The sequence below is a fragment of the Macrosteles quadrilineatus genome, unplaced genomic scaffold (assembly GCF_028750875.1).
Source record: "Macrosteles quadrilineatus isolate MER2022 unplaced genomic scaffold, UCM_ALF_1.0 Scaffold_2__2_contigs__length_208266976, whole genome shotgun sequence".
In the NCBI taxonomy this organism is placed as follows: domain Eukaryota; kingdom Metazoa; phylum Arthropoda; class Insecta; order Hemiptera; family Cicadellidae; genus Macrosteles; species Macrosteles quadrilineatus.
The window spans coordinates 74,539,062-74,556,757 of NW_026542595.1; the positions used below are offsets into that span (position 1 = coordinate 74,539,062).

A 17,696-nucleotide genomic window follows, 5' to 3' on the forward strand; every position below is an offset into this window, starting at 1 on the left:
AAAAAATTAAGTTAGGGGCAGGGGGGGGGAAAGGGGGGGAATGTGAATGTAACGTAGAATTCAAAACAATTGGGCCCCCTACGTAAATAGATGATTCCCGCAAACTGCATATTTCTATCTATTGCGGTTTTTACATAAATAAAGATGCAAGTTTAAAAAAAAAAACACCCTGTACAGTATAGGCCTACTTAGTAGCTATATAGTTATATAGTATATACTATATAGTTATAGTATAGTAGATATAGATATATAGTAGTTATATATAGTGAGTTATATAGGGATATAGCCTATAGGCTATATTCCTACTGAGGTTTTTGGTTGGTTGTAACTGGGTTTTAGGGGTGGGTTATTTTTGTTTGATTGTTGGTGGTGAATAGTGAGGTCAATAATTGTGAGTAAAGATCCAAGAACTGTTGGAATATTAAGAAGGTTGGGTATGACATTGTGCTGGACACTCTCCAGAGCTGTCAGCTATTTTTATCAGTACCAGTAACTTAGTAGCCTACCTAGTTCATTCTAGTACTGTATCGGCTCACCTCTATGCTTAATCAAAAGGTCGCCGGAGAAAAGTTTATAGGCTAAGTTAGCTTTTGATAGTTTGAAACTGGACCCAGCAGTCCTGACCAACGAAACATCTGGTCTTAGTCCGTAACAAAGCTACACAAGGCATCACACTCCATTCTACATTCAGCCTTCCCTTAATATTCAGGTCACATAGGTACCGGTAGCGTCCCCAATCCCCATCCCAAATGATAAAAATAAATAACAATAAAATGTGTTCCACATTCAGGCCCAAGGCGCATGTGGATCCAGGCTAATGTAAATATAAATACCCCCGCCGCAGCAAAAATGCAGACTAAGCAAATTTCCATTTGCCTGATTGGTTTTACAATAAAATATCGTCTTAACCCTCCGAGCGTCACTTGTCGAAAAATCGACTCACGACACACTTTGTGTAGTGTCACTTGTCGATTTTTCGACACACGAACATCGTTTACGGCAAAGGCTCTATGACTGACTGAATCGGATTGAACTGGATTTAGGACAAGTTAGGTATCGTTCTTTTTGTTAGATTCAGAGCTTTCTCCGGAGGTCTGTCTCTAAGCGCTATTCATTTTAGTTCCGAAAATATTGTAGCAGACAGCTGACGTGCGTATTTGTAAACAGCTTTGTTAACCTCGGACCGATGACTGATGTGTTTTATTACGTTTATCATTGTTTTAGTGTTAAAAATCAAAAGTAGTGATATACGTGGTGCATTATAAGAAGATTTAAGTGATTTTGAAGGGCTGGTTGATGATCCTGAAGAAGTAGGTAGTGATATTGATGTAAATTATCAGCCAGATTCCTAGCTATGGTTAGGCTATGCATTCTTAGCTAAACGCTATGTACTGAAATCTGTTTTTTGCCCATAACTTATTTATTTGCAAATCTACTTCCTTATATTATTATATATTTGTAATCCTCATAAAATTTAGAACAAAGTGGCTATTTTCAAATATTTATAGGCCTATAATTTATACAATTTCATTGAGCGCAAACTTATTTTTTTTTGAAAATTTTCAAAAATATTTTTTTTTACCTAAAAAAAATTTTTGAAACAAATGTTCCTAAGTTTTATGTATAGGTAATATTGAAGCCCATGATTTTCCAAACAAAATGGTATATAGAACAGTAGAATTAACATTGTTTTAAGCTTCTCAGATCCGTTTTAATAAAACCTTGCAAATGCGCCAAAAATAGGCGGACATTAAGGCCTAAACTATGGACACTCGGAGGGTTAAAAATATCACATTTATTCCCTATCTAAATATCAATAGCTTAGCGAGTACAACTATAACTCTTTATTTATTCTCCATAAGAATAACAAGGAAATTATAAAATTGCAATTTTTTGAATTTTCTCTGTTTAAACTGAAAAAAATCATTAGTCACATGATTTTTAACACTTTAACATACTAAATTATCTGTTTTTTTAAGCTCTACAAAATTGTTTTAAAAGAAATGGTAAATTCTTTTGTTTTATGGGTCAAAAATGGGATAGCCTAGCCTAACCCTATTTTTACCCCATCAACCTCCGTTCCGATAGTCCAATCATGCTAGTTTGCGAACTTGTTCAAATAAATGTATGTTTACACGTTTTTAGCAAATGTCATCAAAGTCTGATTATTTTTGCTTGAGTTATTGTGCTAACGAACACACACACTTATTTTTATATGAATTTAAACAGACGGTGTTTTTGGCCTCTAGGGACCTCAAAACAAAAAAAGCAAATCGGTCCCGGGTCCAGGTCTTACCATGAGTAGGCTACTAAGGTAATAGCTTATTCCCTACTATGGGAAATTTGCTAAAAGATCAACCTCTTTTTTTATTCATCATTAGGCCTAACTTAATACTGCGGACCACAATAATCTCAAAGAATGTGATGTTATATTTCAGGTGAAGGCCCTTCCGTGGTGTGTCCGCACTGTCATGTTCTATGCAGAACTCCCAACATAATTGAAAATCACTTTTTGGTGGAGAACCTGGCAGCCATCAGTGAGGAGGGAGGTGATTCGTCCAAGTTCACTGAGCTCAAGTGTGGAAGTTGTCCAGAAACTGCAGCCACCAGCTGGTGTGTGGAATGTGCCGAGTTCATTTGTGATGGTTGTGTACAGGTGAGTGTATCATCCAGTCTGAAATTTAATCAGAATTTAAAAATTTACCTTATGTTTGTCTTGAAATTTGGCTGTTATTTTTTTTAGAACAATTACATCTGGCAAGTCAAGTTCAATCAACAATAAATACCTAGGCCTATGTGAAAATTTTACAAAATATAAATAGGCTAAGTATTTAAGGGTAAGGACAACTAACTTACACAGCATGCAATAAATTAATGGCAAAGCCAGAGATACTTCTAGAAAAAGGTTGTGACTGACATTCAAGGCTGGGGTATGATATGAGGTAATGTCATAGGTGTAGAACAAAAAAATCACCCACCTTTAAAAAGTAGTTTCTAAGAAGCCATTCATACATTTCATATTTAAAAATGTTGTAAGGGAGTTGGATAAATCTCAGTGGTAGCTTGTTTAGGAACGTTTTACTCATTATTTTATGGCTTCTTTTAATCTTTTCAATTCTTGTGAAAGGAATGTCATTAATTGTCTTTTTCCCTAGTATCAAAGCATTGAAAATCACCCCTTAGATAAAAAGCGGTAATACAGCAACGTCGTAGACGTCACTTGCTCCTGCACCACTCTTCTTTACGTTGTAAACTTCATTTCCATATGAATCATGTAGACTTTTTTTCTTTTTCATAAGACCGAAGCTGATTTTAGTCTGCATTCTTCATGTTTTTGACTTTGATATGACTCATTATAAGCTGTGTCTTTGGTATTCCTGTCACTGTGGTTGGCAGACAAAGCATCAGCTGATCAGATGATATATAGATTAAGCTAAAATAAAGTTTTGGGGGAACCCAGGAAACCTTACCCTTAAACCGCCTACATTTTTGAACAGGCTATGGGTAACCCGGCATCCAATAATCCACCTCATTCAATTGGCTAATCTGGTATCAGTCTAAGGAGGTAATTTTTGTGTAGGAATAAAACAAAAAACATAGGCGTACATTTTGGAAAGTTTGACAGAGTTTAAGCGTTCTTGAACCTTGAATTAAGAGCGTTCAGCAGAGTTTGAGCGCCTTTGGTAAAGTTTACGATTATTCTGCTGAGTTTGGATGTTGAAAAAGATGACCTATTGATAGCCTCTTTGACTTTCTATATATTATTGGCATTTCTTCTGCTGTCCTTCGCAGTAACAACCTTTTAGATAGTGCTCAGTAATTTGGCATTGCCAAAGTCCAAAACATGATAGAATAGTGAGTCGCTACTGTTTGTTGAAATTTTGCTTTGGAAACCTTTTTTTCTGATTTCATATATATTATTAAATAGAGTAAATACATTGCCTAGAAGACACTGTGCCTAATACATACTGTTAATACATACTGCCTAATAAATACTGTCCAATACATGCCTAAGACATTTCTAATTGGACACAGTGTGTGTCACTGTTAGTTAATACTTTTTGTAGTAATCTATCATATACATTTCAAAATATCAGTTTTTATAACGGTATCTCCCGCAGGCTCACCAAAGGCTTAAGATCACTAAAGAGCACACGATTAAACCAAAAGAAGAAGGAGAGCCAGACAACCATGCCCCTGCAACCGGGACTCAGCACAAGAGTCTGTTTTGCTCTGTTCATCGTCAGGTAAAGAATAAGAATATGTAGTGTCACTAAACATACAGCGCAGTAGACATTGTCAGGTCAAGTTGTCACAGGCCTAGCTGGTTAATTACCACAATGCATGTGCAAACAATAGCTCTCTGAACATTATTATAGTGATTACTTTTTGGCTTTGTTAAACAATGTGTATTATAATTTATAGCGTTGTGCCAAATAGAAACCATATGAAATCTCAGATAACTGAGTCCAAGTGATCTGTGTTAATTGTAAAAAAAAATTCTATATAAATATTGAACATAAAATTTTAAGTTAATACCTATGTAGGATTTATTTATTTATGAAAACAACATTCCTTTGCAAAAGTACAGAATTATTTATAATTTAGTTACCAGCCTATGTAAAAAAAAAAAAAAAAAAAAAAACAGTAGGCCTATGCCTCGATTAATTCTAAATAACCTTGGACATTGCAGGAGAGGTTAAGTTTATTCTGTGAGACGTGTGATCGGCTGACTTGCCGAGACTGTCAACTGTCAGACCATCGAGACCACAAGTACAAGTTTATCAATGAGATTGCCCAGGAAACACGGAACATGATATCTGGGCTGTTAGCAGAAGTCAGGTAAAGTGCTTTAATTTGATACTATTCTAAAACTATTTTGTATGATTAACCTTACAAAATACAGCCTTTATGCAGTTATTTCTAATTGAAAATATACACTTGATGGCCTATGTTAGTACGGTACTTCATCATCGAATATAGCTAACAGTTAGGCCATACTCATAAATATCATTCCTTCGGTTACAAAGACAAAGCCAGTGATCTTCAATCCAAGTTAGCGCTGCTTCATCTGAGCGGTGGAGTTAACTGAGCTTTTTACAGCTTTTACAACATCCCTTTTTCTGTTTATAGCGATGATAATTAGTTTTGATAAATCGCTTAACATTTTTTTTCCCGGATGATTTGAGTTATGATCTGTTTAAGTTTTTATTGATATTTACTAACAGATACACTCTGAACGCTCAGAGTTAAATTCGCGCGGTGATTAAATTTACGCGCAGATACGCTCTGCTGCTGTTATCTTGTTGTGGTATTTACTAAACATCAAATTGAGTAAAAGTTAAAGGTCTATTAATGTTTTTATTGATGTGAACTGAAACTAACTTATCAATAAGTTATTCAATCAAAAACAAAATTTTGTCAACGTTAATAAAACAAGATAACCAAAACTTATTGATAATGATTACCGCATAGAGTTTGAAAATGTATAATTTTTCCATTTTTAGCTGTACAAATTTAGGGTAAAACTAAGGCTAAAAAAAGAAACTACTTTATGAATATTTTTGTTATTGTTTTTATTTATATCATATGGTAAAATTAAATCTGATGCAATATTAATATTAAACCGATATATAATCGATAATATTGTTAATTAATTTGATAATATATTGCAAGTTCTCTGCGGAACTGTACCCCATTTAGATTGTTAAACAGTAAAAACAGTGGATTTAAACTAACAATAAATTGTTGAGAAACACTAGTGTGCGTAGTGAGAAAATGGAGAACTGACCCTAACTAAGAGCAAGTTAAAATCATCTGATCGTCTTACCCTTGTCCTAAATTATAGCAAGTGAAAAAATTATTGTCTTTAATATCGGTTGAAATTGAAATAAGCTACTTTCTGTAGGCCAACAGAGTAATTAAAATAACTAAACAGTCCTCAAAGAGGTTTACCTTACTACCTTATTGAATGTCATACCATAAATAATTCTGTTTATTTTTAATTGTTTGCAAATGCAAGTTTGGTTATGTTGTTCAATAATTAAAACTGCAATTTTCTAATTATAAAATTCTAATTTTCTAATTATAAAATTCTAATTTTCTAATTATAAAATTCTAATTTCCTAAATCAAACTTATTTTCAGCTACAAACGGGTTCTGCTGAGGAGTGCTATGAAGGTGATCGACGACAGACAAAATCTTATTGTGGAAAAGAAAAAACAGCTGGTTAAAGAGATCACTCAAATGGTTGTCAAGTAAGTTTCAATCAAAAGGTATTTTCATTAATCCCATGAAGTTGTTTCAATTATCGAGAGTGAAATGTTTATTACAGCAAATGCCACATTACAAAGCACAATGGTTTGATTCTCTTAAGTTATGGTATTCTCTATCCATTATTGGAATAGTCGTAAGTTACTTGTTTTCTACAACTGTATTAATTTAAAAAAATCTTGCCTCTTGAAGAAAATAATACCCCCGCCGCAGCAAACCTGCCGACTAAGCGAATTTCCATTTGTCTGAATTGATTTTCAATTAAATATATTTTAATAACATTAGGTTTGATGAGTACCTAGGTTTGCTGCTACAAGAAACCTAATAAAGTGTGTTTTTGAGTAAAATATTGATAGCTTAGTACAAAATAAATAAATTTGCCAAGTTTGATCAAAATATATCCATAAACAAGCAAATTACAACATTTGACAATATTCTCCATAAGAATAACATGGGAATTTTAAATTTACAATTTTTTTAATTTTCTCCGTTACTAATAATCGAACAAAAATACTTTTATATACTAAATTATTTGTTTTTTTAAGGTCTTTAAAAAGGTTTAAAAAGAAATTGGGAAATTTTGTGTTTTGAGGGTCAAAAGTGAGAAAAACCAATTTTTACCCCATAAAACCCCCCCTAAAGCCCCGTTCCCATGGTCCGATCATGCTGGTTCGCGAACTCATTCAAGTTTATCTCGCTTTACACCTTTAAACCAAATTTCATCAAAATCGGACCAAAATTACTCAAGTTATCGCGTTCACGGACGTATATATATATATATATAAATCTATATATATATATACATATATAAAAATTTGAACGAATGGTGTTTTTGGCCTCTGGGGACATCAAAATGAAAAAATAAATCGGTCCCAGGTCTAGGTCTTACCGTGCCACCTACGGTAATAGCTACTTCCCTATAGGGAAATTCGCTAAAATGAGATAATATTTATTTCAAAATCAGTTCCTTGCGTTATAATGTTTTTATGTTTATGTACTTAGAATTAACTCCACACCACAACATCTAAATGCGTTCTGGAAATAAGGCTTGTAAAAACTTAACTAATCATTAAGACTTATACTTTGTATAAAAAAATCTCAAGGGTTAAGGTTTTTCACCAAAATTTTTGAATCGATCGAAAATTTCAGACTTGCAAACAACCTGTAGTTAGATGATTTGGTTTACCAAAGGTTGACTTGAGCCCGGCTCGCTAAAAAAATTTAGGCTTCCATTTTTATTAAATTATTTTTTTTTTTACTTGAGAGGTGTACAACAAGCACATTAACATCAGGGGTTTCCCTCTTAACCATGTCAAGTGTAATCAGTTGCTCAGTTTAATGTTGTCCACTCAGGTTGACCAACACGATCAACGCGAGAGGCAAACAGCTGGTGGTACGACTAAACGAGGTGTGTGACGGCAAACAGAAGACGCTGAATGAGAAGAAGTTGGCCTTGGAACAGCTGTCTGCGCTCACTGACCACTGTATAGACTTTGTAAACATGGCTCTGAGCAGAGGCAGCGACATGGCTCTGCTCTTCAGCAAAACGTTAGTATGTTTACAGTTGTATTAAATTTGATTCATTTGAGGAATGATGAAATATACAATGAAATAGGTCATGTATCTTGCTATTATTTATTCTATAACTCTAGTTTTTTAGTTTCATTGTTAAGCCTGCAGTACACTATCACCGAATGTAGGCGAACTAAGATGCGAAATCAGATAGTTTACTCGATGTGCTCGTGTATATTCGGGGTAGTTCGCATCGCCAACATTCGTCTTCAGGGGCGCTAGCTTTTTTGGCGGTCTCCCGTCACGGATCAAAGGAGATAAACTAGGACGAACGCCGAGCGCAAACGGCAACGAACATAGCCAAGCCACACCTGGAGGTAAACGTCCATTGGGAAGGCCGAAAATTGAGATGGACTGATCAAGTATTGAACGACTTTAGGACAATGGGTGCAAATGTCAACTTGGCAGAAGACAGAGAAGGATGGAAGAGGTTGGTACACAAGGCGAAGAATCAACTGAGATTTTTCGGAGCCACAACAGTAAGTAAGTACTAGATCTTAGAGATAAATTGTAAAAAGTATGGACCAACCCAAGTATGAACCATCGTAGCGAACAAACTTCAACCAGGACGTGATTGAGCCATGCGAACGAGATCATCTTGATGCACTCACTCTTCAGCCTTCTTCATCTACTCCAAGGATGTCTAAAACGACTCTCCTAAAGGACATTATTTTTTAAGGAAAAGACAACCAAAATTGTATCCAGTATAGAATACAACACTACTTTAGGAGGTATGGCCAATGGGGAGTCAGAACAGATCCCTGCAAATCTAACAAATCATGAAATAAGAAAAGAAATTATTTCAGAAGATGTTAACTTTTTAAGCTTGAGCCGTCTCAAAAGTAAAGGGAGTTCATGGCTGGCTCACTTGAATATTCAAGGGGGGTTTATTGATAAATTAGACGATTTAAAAATACTATTACATAATTCATCAATCAATTTTTTGTGTCTAAATGAACATTGGTTAAAGGAAGAGCAGGGATTTGTTTTGAACTCCATTCCTGGATATAAATTAGGTGCAGCATATTATAGAAAGAACCATGTAAAGGGAGGATCATGTATAATATTGAAAGATTATATTGATTTTAAAGAAAGGGAAGATTTGGAGGTATTCAATCAGGATTTAGTATTTGAATCTTCTTCTATTGAGGTTCCAAAGCAAAACTTGATTATTGTTTCTCTTTACAGGATCCCTGATAGGAGTAATGTACCTTTATTTTTAAGTAAACTAGACCAATTTCTGACTGTGCTGTATAAAGAATCAAAAATTAAGCATATTTTTATCTCTGCTGATTTTAATATTGATGTATTAGACTCCACAAAACACCAACAACTCAAATCAGATTTTTTTAACCCCATCACTTGTTATGGATTTGTTATCAATTTTTGCACCCCCACAAGAATTGCTGGTAACAGTAAAACCTGTATCGATAATATTTTAGCAAACAATTTTTTTCAACATACCTTTCATGAAATACTTAATGTAGAACTAGGGATTTCAGATCACAGAGCACTTTTCATTAATATCACTTCTGTTGTCAATGAGCACAAGCACACAGATAAAAATGCCAAAGGTGTTCTTAAAAGAATTTTTTCAAGTAGAAACCGCAGTTTATTTAGACACTCTTTACAAAATATAGATTGGAATCTTGTCAGTAACAAAACATTCCAAGTGAATTTCAATAACTTTTATGCTAAGTTTGTTGGAGTGTTTAATGAAGCCTTTCCCTTAAGAAATATACAACAAAAATTAAGGAGGGATAGTAAAAATAAAAATGATTGGATAACTGTGGGTATTAAAACATCTAGTATACATAAGAGACAACTACATCAGTTAGCAAAAACATCTGTGGATCCGTTATTTTTGGATTATGTAAAAAAATATAAGAAAATATTTAAATCTGTATGTAAGGCAGCTAAACTATTAAGTAACCGGCTTAAAATAAGCAATGCTACAGACAAATCCAAAGCAGCATGGAATATTGTAAAAACGGAGCTTGGCAACATTGAAAAATGTCAGAATTTTCCAAACTTGATAGTTAACGACAAGGAAGTGACATCAGGGTCTGAAATTGCTAACGTTTTAAATATTAAATTTTTACAATCATCCAATTCATTAAATATTGTGCCTTGTGTTGAAGATGCCCTTGGTTTCCTTGACAGGGTTTTGCCACCTTCTTTGCCAGTTTTTTGTTTCAGTTGTGTAACAATGAAAGAAGTAAAAGATGTTATACGTTCAATTAAAAATAAGAAGTCTGTTGGATGGGATGAAATCTCAGTAGACCTCATAAAGGACAATGTAGACATAATTGCCAAACCTCTATGTAAATTAGTCAACCAATCTCTAACTGAGGGAATCTTCCCTGACCAGATGAAATATGCAGTAATAAAACCAATTTTTAAAAAAGGTGGAGTCAATAACCCAGATAATTATCGACCAGTGTCAATACTGCCAGTTTTATCTAAGGTTTTTGAAAAAATAGTTTGTAAACAAATTGTAGCATTTTTTGAATCAAATCATATTTTTTCCAGCAGTCAATATGGGTTTAGATCTGGCAGGAATACTTCAATGGCAATTACTGAATTGGTAGAGCACATCTTGGAGGCCTTGGATGGATCACAGAGGGTATCTGGTATTTTCTGTGATCTATCCAAGGCTTTTGATTGTGTATTGCATGAGATTCTATTAGAAAAGTTAAAAAAATATAATTTCTCAAAAACTGCAATTTCTTGGCTTTGTTCATACTTAAGTAACCGTAAGCAACGAGTTGTAATAGAAAGAGATTCATTAAAATTTCAATCAGATTGGCAAAAGATTTCAGTTGGTGTTCCCCAGGGTTCAATCCTTGGCCCAATATTGTTCTTAATTTATATAAATGATCTTGATGGCAACATTAATACAAACCTCATTTTATATGCAGATGACACCACTGCCCTGCTTAAGGCTCAAAGTTTACATGAGCTTAAAATACTTACTATCAATGCTATGGAGGAACTTAAAGTATGGTTTCGTACTAATGGACTAAAACTAAATTGTGAAAAAACAAATCTGATGAAATTTCAAACAGCACAAAGTAATGACCCTACAACATTTGCAGTTGAATTTTTAAATACTGAAATTACATCTAAAATACAGAATAAATTTTTGGGATTAACAATTGACCAAAATTTAAACTGGAAAAAATACATAACAATACTCGGTAATAAACTGAATTCTGCTTGTTTCCAAATGCTTGTGTTAAGGGATAGAACTGATTTGGAAACTAGATTAATGGTTTATTTTGCCTATTTTTATTCCATTATGAAATATGGAATTGAGCTATGGGGTTCATCAGCTGATTGGAAAAAAATATTCAAGTTTCAAAAAAGAATTGTTCGCATTATGACATTTTCGCGGCCACGAGTCTCATGCAAGCCAATCTTTAAACGGTTAGGATTATTGAGCCTTCCCTCTCTCTATATATATTCATGCTTACTGTTCATTCAGAAGAATTTTGATCTTCTTTGTGGACAGCAGCATTTCCATGCATACAACACAAGGTGCAAAGACAATTTTCAATACCGAATACATAACTTAACAATCTATGAAAAGGGCCCTAGTTACATGGGTATGAAGTTCTTTAATAATCTACCGACAAACATTAAAAGCCAAATCCGTTTAAAGAGTTTTAAGAATACTCTAAAAAGTTATCTTTTAAACCAAGTATTTTACTCTGTAAGTGACTTTTTACAAAATTAAGCAGCATTGTTATATGTAATTGTTGTTTTAGAGTCAGACAAAAATGTTCTGTAACTTAATTGTATTTTTAGGTTTATATTGAATTGACAATGTCACCAGTTTAATAGCTTTGCTATGTACAAATGTTTTTATGTGACAATAAAGTGAATTTGAATTTGAATTTGAAAATTAAGAAGTTAAACGGGGCAAAGCCCGTGGGTTACAGCTAGTGCATATATAAAATAATAATATCGCTTAAGAAAACAAACATTTTAATAAAAAGTAAGCATTGATTTAAGATTATTAAGCCACAGAGAAGTAAGAAACAGAGGATACCTTCAAGTGGTGTCCAGCACCAATCGGAAATTCTAGAAATTTCCTCTAGAATTGTCTAGAAAAGTCTTCGACGTCAGTGTCTGTGCTGCACCAAGTTTGACATGTATGATTTACCGTGAATACGCAATATTGGGTTCGGCACAGTTCGGACAAAGTTAACCGATAGTGTACTTGGTTAGTTCGGAGTGGTTCGGGTTGCACATTCATCAACATTTACGGTCGCAATCTGATCCGAACATTCGGCAAAACATTCGGGCAAATGTTCGGCGATAGTGTACTAGTAGCATTTGATATTCAAATCTGGACACAACATTTATGATATTTGAAATAAGCTACTTTCAAACTCTTGGGCTTTTATTGGATGTCAGTTGGTTTTAAATGATTAAAAGAGGATTGAAAACATTACTGTTTGTGGAAGGAAAACTTATCTAAAAAAAAAAAAAAAAAAAAAAAAAAAAAAATAGAGGTAAGGGGCTAATAGATACTCAAAATTCATAAAAATAACACTGATATTTTGTCCAAACATAGGACTTCTTTAGAGAGTAGTTGAAGAGAAAGCTGCAGGTTGGTCAGAGTAAGAGTTGGTCGATTTCCCTTCAACCTACTCTCAGCTACTAATATATTTATACACACCTAGCCAAAGTTTGAAAATCAGTAAAAGGAAAACTACTCTTATAGTTGTTAAAACTAAACAAAAAAAAAACAATAAAAAAATCCTATATAATACAAAAAAAGATTTTCTTTTAAAATTTTTATATAGGGTTTAAAAAAGGAGTTAGTATAAGCTAATATGAGAAAATACAAATGTTTTACAGGAACCTGACAACTCACCTACAAAGAATAAAAAGTCGTAGAGCTGACATTCCAAACCCAGAGATTCCTGTTAGGATAAACCTCGCCCTAGACAAGGTCCCTGACCTCATCAAAGGTTTGTGTAGTTCTGTAGTTGAAATCAAATAAATAGGCTAAATGTTCACCCTGTTTTGTCCTACACGATGTTTAAACTTGTATCATTAGTTTTAGAGAAATAGTGGCATCTTTGGACTTAGGGGAACCCAACCCATGTTAGTAATTGTGTGTAGAACTCCATGAAACTCTTTTGTAATATTTGTGATGTATAATTTTATTCTGAGTGTTAAAATTATCAAACATGAAAAAGAATATATTGAAATAAACAAACCAATTTCAATGTTTGGGGCTTGTTGCTATCCTAGTGGTTATTGTCTCAGACTTCAATGAGAAAGGACACTTTGGTCCATGATTATCCTCAAACATTTTAAGGGTATGGGCTTCTTTTTTTAAAAGTATTTAGTTTTTTTTTACAAAATGCCACTGGTAATAGAAAAAAACAACCTTATCATCCTTGCTGTTGTTACGGGTTGACAGTGTCATGGTTTCAAGAATGAGAACTAACCTTTTACAAAGTTAACATTGGAATGATTATGAGTGATCAGATTTTAGTTACCTTAAGCATACATTAATGTTGTACAGCATACAAGCATTCAATTAACGCATAATGGTTCTAACATTTCAATTGGTACTGAAATGAGTGGTAATTTACATAATCCCCTGAAGTGGCACAAGTTTAGAATCCACAGTCTACGTGATGCAATATCTATGCAAACAAAGTCATATATTACCATCGATATGTTCATAATATTCTACTCAATCTGTTTTAAATTGCTTTGAACAAGACAGTGCCATTAGTTGTTGAGCAAAATTATAATGTAGATTTGTCCTTGTTGCTTACTAGGCCTTTTACCTGGTGAGTAGTAAAGATAATATTTCTAAATAACTTATATTATTTCAAATAATATTGTAATAGCTTACTCAACGTACAAGAAAATGAATTTACAAGAACACTCCCAAACTTTTATATTTAATATTAGATCTATTGGGGGTGATATAAAAATCATAGTTTATGATAATTTATGCATGCTATTTTGTGGGTAACGATTTATTTTGGAAAAAAATCCTTAAACTTGGTTATTGGCCACTGATTAATGGAATTAAGTATTATTGTGAAACTAATTTGCACAACATATTTTATAAACATTTCAGATATGCTATATATACTCACAAAACTTATATTTCAGAAAGCATGAAAGAATTCATGTTTTAATGCTTAGAAGCAGTAGCTTATGGTAATCATAGTTTTAAACTCTTGGCTAATTGTTTGTAAACGAAAAAAAAACCCTAAAAAGGGTCATACTATACTTACATATTTGAATATTCAGCAAAATAGTTTAAATAATTGTATTACTGTAGCCTATTGTTTTAGTTTTTTTTTTCTTTAATCTTAATCTTTTGATGTAGAATGTACTATTTTCAGAAATTTTTCTCTTCTTCTTACTGCCTATACCCTTTTGTAGTTGTTCATATAGTTTTTCACAAATTTTATTTTACATTTTACGGTAAGAAAAGGTAAAATTTTAATCTGTTCAAGTGCAGTAGGCCTACTTGTTAATATTTAAATTTAATTTCCTATCCTTCTTGAGTTCCCCTAGTCCAAAGTGGGGGTTGTCACAAAGTGAAATTATTTATAATGCTACAGTAAAGACAATATTGATTTTCCAGTGGCGTCCAACATCGGGTCTATCATAGTGGATGGGAGGATGTACCCTCCGCCTACCAATGGCAGTTCCAGTGGCCCCACAGCCCCGCCCCCCAACACCAGGCAGTACACCAGTCCCCCCGGCCCCCCGCAGTACCACAACAGAGTGTCTCCACTTCAAGGGCTGGCTCAGATGCCTGGACAGCTACAGCAACGCAACATGCATCACACACGGTCACCCCACCATCCCCAACAAGGTACGGATGTCGCTGGTCGTTCCGAACGATCAAAAATGTTGAATTACAGCTACTTATATATTTAATACACCACATGAAAAGTTGTTCTTGATAAGGCTTTTTGTTTCAAGGCTCACCCCCACATATCATTCATGAAAACACATCTGGGTGTGCAGATTTTCAAACTGGCTTTAGATTTTTGATACAAGGTATACAACTCGAAAGATACGCCAAAAACACTTAACAAACATTTTACAAACAATAATACAAACAAAAATAAGCAGAAAAAATGAATTTAACAATTTAAAAAAAAAACATGGGCCTTATGCTAGTGGTTGCCATGCTGGTGACGAAATAACAACAAAATATAAACAGAAAATCAAAACAAATGGAAGTAATCCCAAACACATGTTTTATTTACAGCGCGGGGGGAAATCTTTGGTCGAGTTCTTGATTACTGGACGACCTCTAGTAGCCTTTAATCGACAATACGCCCAATAAGGCACTTAAAAAAGGTACCAGATGAAGAAGGGGATTGATATATAGATTCAGCTTTTAATGGCGATTGTTCCCACTTTAATCGACAATACGCCCAATAAGGCACTTAAAAAAGGTACGATGAAGAAGGGGATTGATATATAGATTCAGCTTTTAATGGCGATTGTTCCCAGCAATTGCAGTTCCCTGATGAGTTTCCTAAAAGCCTCAAAGAATGGGGTCTTCTGTGGCACCGTATGGGTTTTAAACTTGACGACTTCGCAAGCCAATAACGCGAGCCAAGAAATGACATAACCAATGAAACTGGAATTAAAGTTGAAAGACTGTATAAAAATAGAACTCAGGCACCTTGATCTGTGCTTTTTATTCCTACAATTAATTGATAAGGGGATTAATTTACTGATTAACAGGAGCACATAAAAAAATAAACATTATTTCTAAATATTGCAATATGGGCTTAATAAGGCATTTATTCTGTCATTCAGCACAATTACAAATTAGCAATAGACATCGTCACATTTTATTTACAAGACTTTCACTAACATTATAAAAAGGGTTGTTTAAAAGCCATTTATGGAGCTTTTTACTAAAAACAGTTACAGCCATGTTTTGGCAGACATTTGGCAGCTTGTTGAACATATTTAATCCTAGGTAGGTATGGTAATTCATAGTTTTTGAGAGTCTACATCTTTGAAGGTCCAGCTTATTTTTATTACGAGTGTTGTGGTTATGTATAAAACTTCAAGGGTGGTAATCACTTAAATTCATTTTGACATGGAGTAATACTTCTAATATATAAATGTTGACAATGGTAAGGATTCCAGCTTGGATGAAAAGTGGTTTACAATGCTCCAGACTATATGAATTAGTAAGTATACTAAGAGCTTTCTTCTGTTAAAGCAAGTCTGGTATAAAAACTAGGTTATGTATTTAAATTTAAGTGCTCAAGAAGTTCATTTAAAAAAGTTAAATGAATGAATTATTCTTTAATTTGTATGGATTGTTGCACAGGGATGAAGTCTCAAGGCAGTGGCACAGTACATCATACTCAGCAACAGGTGACATCGTCAACACATCCGTACAACAACAGTCATCACGAGGCCAACCTGCGAGGACTGCTAGCTCATCACTCCTACCATCAGGTAAACCTAACTAACTAGCTACCTAGAGTACAAGTGTCACAGTACATCATACTCAGCAACAGGTGACATCGTCAACACATCCGTACAACAACAGTCATCACGAGGCCAACCTGCGAGGACTGCTAGCTCATCACTCCTACCATCAGGTAAACCTAACTAACCAGCTAACAAGTTAAGTATCTTGATTCATGCTGATGTTAAAAATAGAGATAATGACATTTTGATTGTCGCACATCTAATATGTATCTTGCTTGTTTTTTTTATTGTGTTATTGAGTTATGTTTTACCGGAAATATTGTCTTCACTTTGGAATGACACCCTCAGTGGTATGCAGCCAAAATTTCAGTGTGGTCTTAACAGTATGGAAACTATACTCAGTTCCATGTTCTCTGTGCAGTACGGAGTGTTTGTAAGCCTTGTATTTCATAAGGCATTCTCAATAATACCAGGGGTAGTAGAAAGATTTGTAAAATGTATTATAACACCTTCACGAGGGTTGGTTAGTCTTGGAAATATGAATACCATGGGAAAGTTTACTTTCATAGTACTCTGTCTGTACCTTTATATCATTTGCTCTTTTGAATTGTTACTAAAGTTAATAATATTATTTGTTGCCAGTACACCAATCGCGATAATCTGAGCCCCGCTAATGTGATTGCTTGGATAGCCCAAACGTTGGGAAAAAAGGTTTCTAAATTTATATCTAGTAAAAAAAGCCATGTGTAATATAACAGAGAGCTCAGCCAACTGGGAACCGTATGTGCTTTTTTATGACTGGAGTAAAATATGTGAAATGGGCGTGAATTTTGCGTGGAACCCGGAAATTAGGAATAGTAAGCTATAGCATATTGCCCAGCAACCTAGCTATTCATTAATGACATTCCATTTGTTCTCTTTAAAAGTTGCAGTGCAATAAAAAGAACATGATTGTGGGAGATGATCATGTTGCTTGTTGCGATTGTAGTGAATAATCACGCATGATTTCAGATGTTCCTGTTGCTAGTGTGCCGTGATAGCAGGAGATGATCATAGTACATAGCGGTTATTGAGATATTTTCTTAAATTCAATTTTACGGCATTTCAAACACAGACCACTCCCAATAAAAGTAAGTTAAATTGGATTGGCGGAACTGTGGTGTATTAAACTATTATCTGTGTTGACAGAATGGCTACAGTCCGCACACCATCAGAGCGACGTCACCACAAGCAGCTATAGCCGGGCCGTCAATGCCGTTGTATCGGATGGCAGGCGGTGGTCAGCTCCCCCCTCCCCTGCCCCCTCACTCAGCCAATCAACGCTACCTACACAACCAACACGCCTACGCACAACAACAAGTGGTCAGTATAGCAACAAATCTGACATGGTG

The 17,696-nt window shown here is 34.4% G+C and overlaps 1 protein-coding gene across 1 annotated transcript in view; it reads left to right on the top strand.

The window, feature by feature from the left end:
* LOC128984430 (E3 ubiquitin-protein ligase TRIM33) overlaps positions 1–17,696 on the top strand; it is a 40,572-nt gene that overhangs the window by 3,096 nt on the left and 19,780 nt on the right. The window contains exons 2-11 of the mRNA XM_054403750.1: positions 2,439–2,656; positions 4,122–4,247; positions 4,694–4,842; positions 6,147–6,257; positions 7,627–7,821; positions 12,715–12,827; positions 14,477–14,710; positions 16,199–16,329; positions 16,368–16,475; positions 17,494–17,667. Of these exons, the coding sequence (XP_054259725.1) occupies positions 2,439–2,656; positions 4,122–4,247; positions 4,694–4,842; positions 6,147–6,257; positions 7,627–7,821; positions 12,715–12,827; positions 14,477–14,710; positions 16,199–16,329; positions 16,368–16,475; positions 17,494–17,667 (1,559 nt within the window). The remainder of the gene's footprint in view (positions 1–2,438; positions 2,657–4,121; positions 4,248–4,693; positions 4,843–6,146; positions 6,258–7,626; positions 7,822–12,714; positions 12,828–14,476; positions 14,711–16,198; positions 16,330–16,367; positions 16,476–17,493; positions 17,668–17,696) is intronic.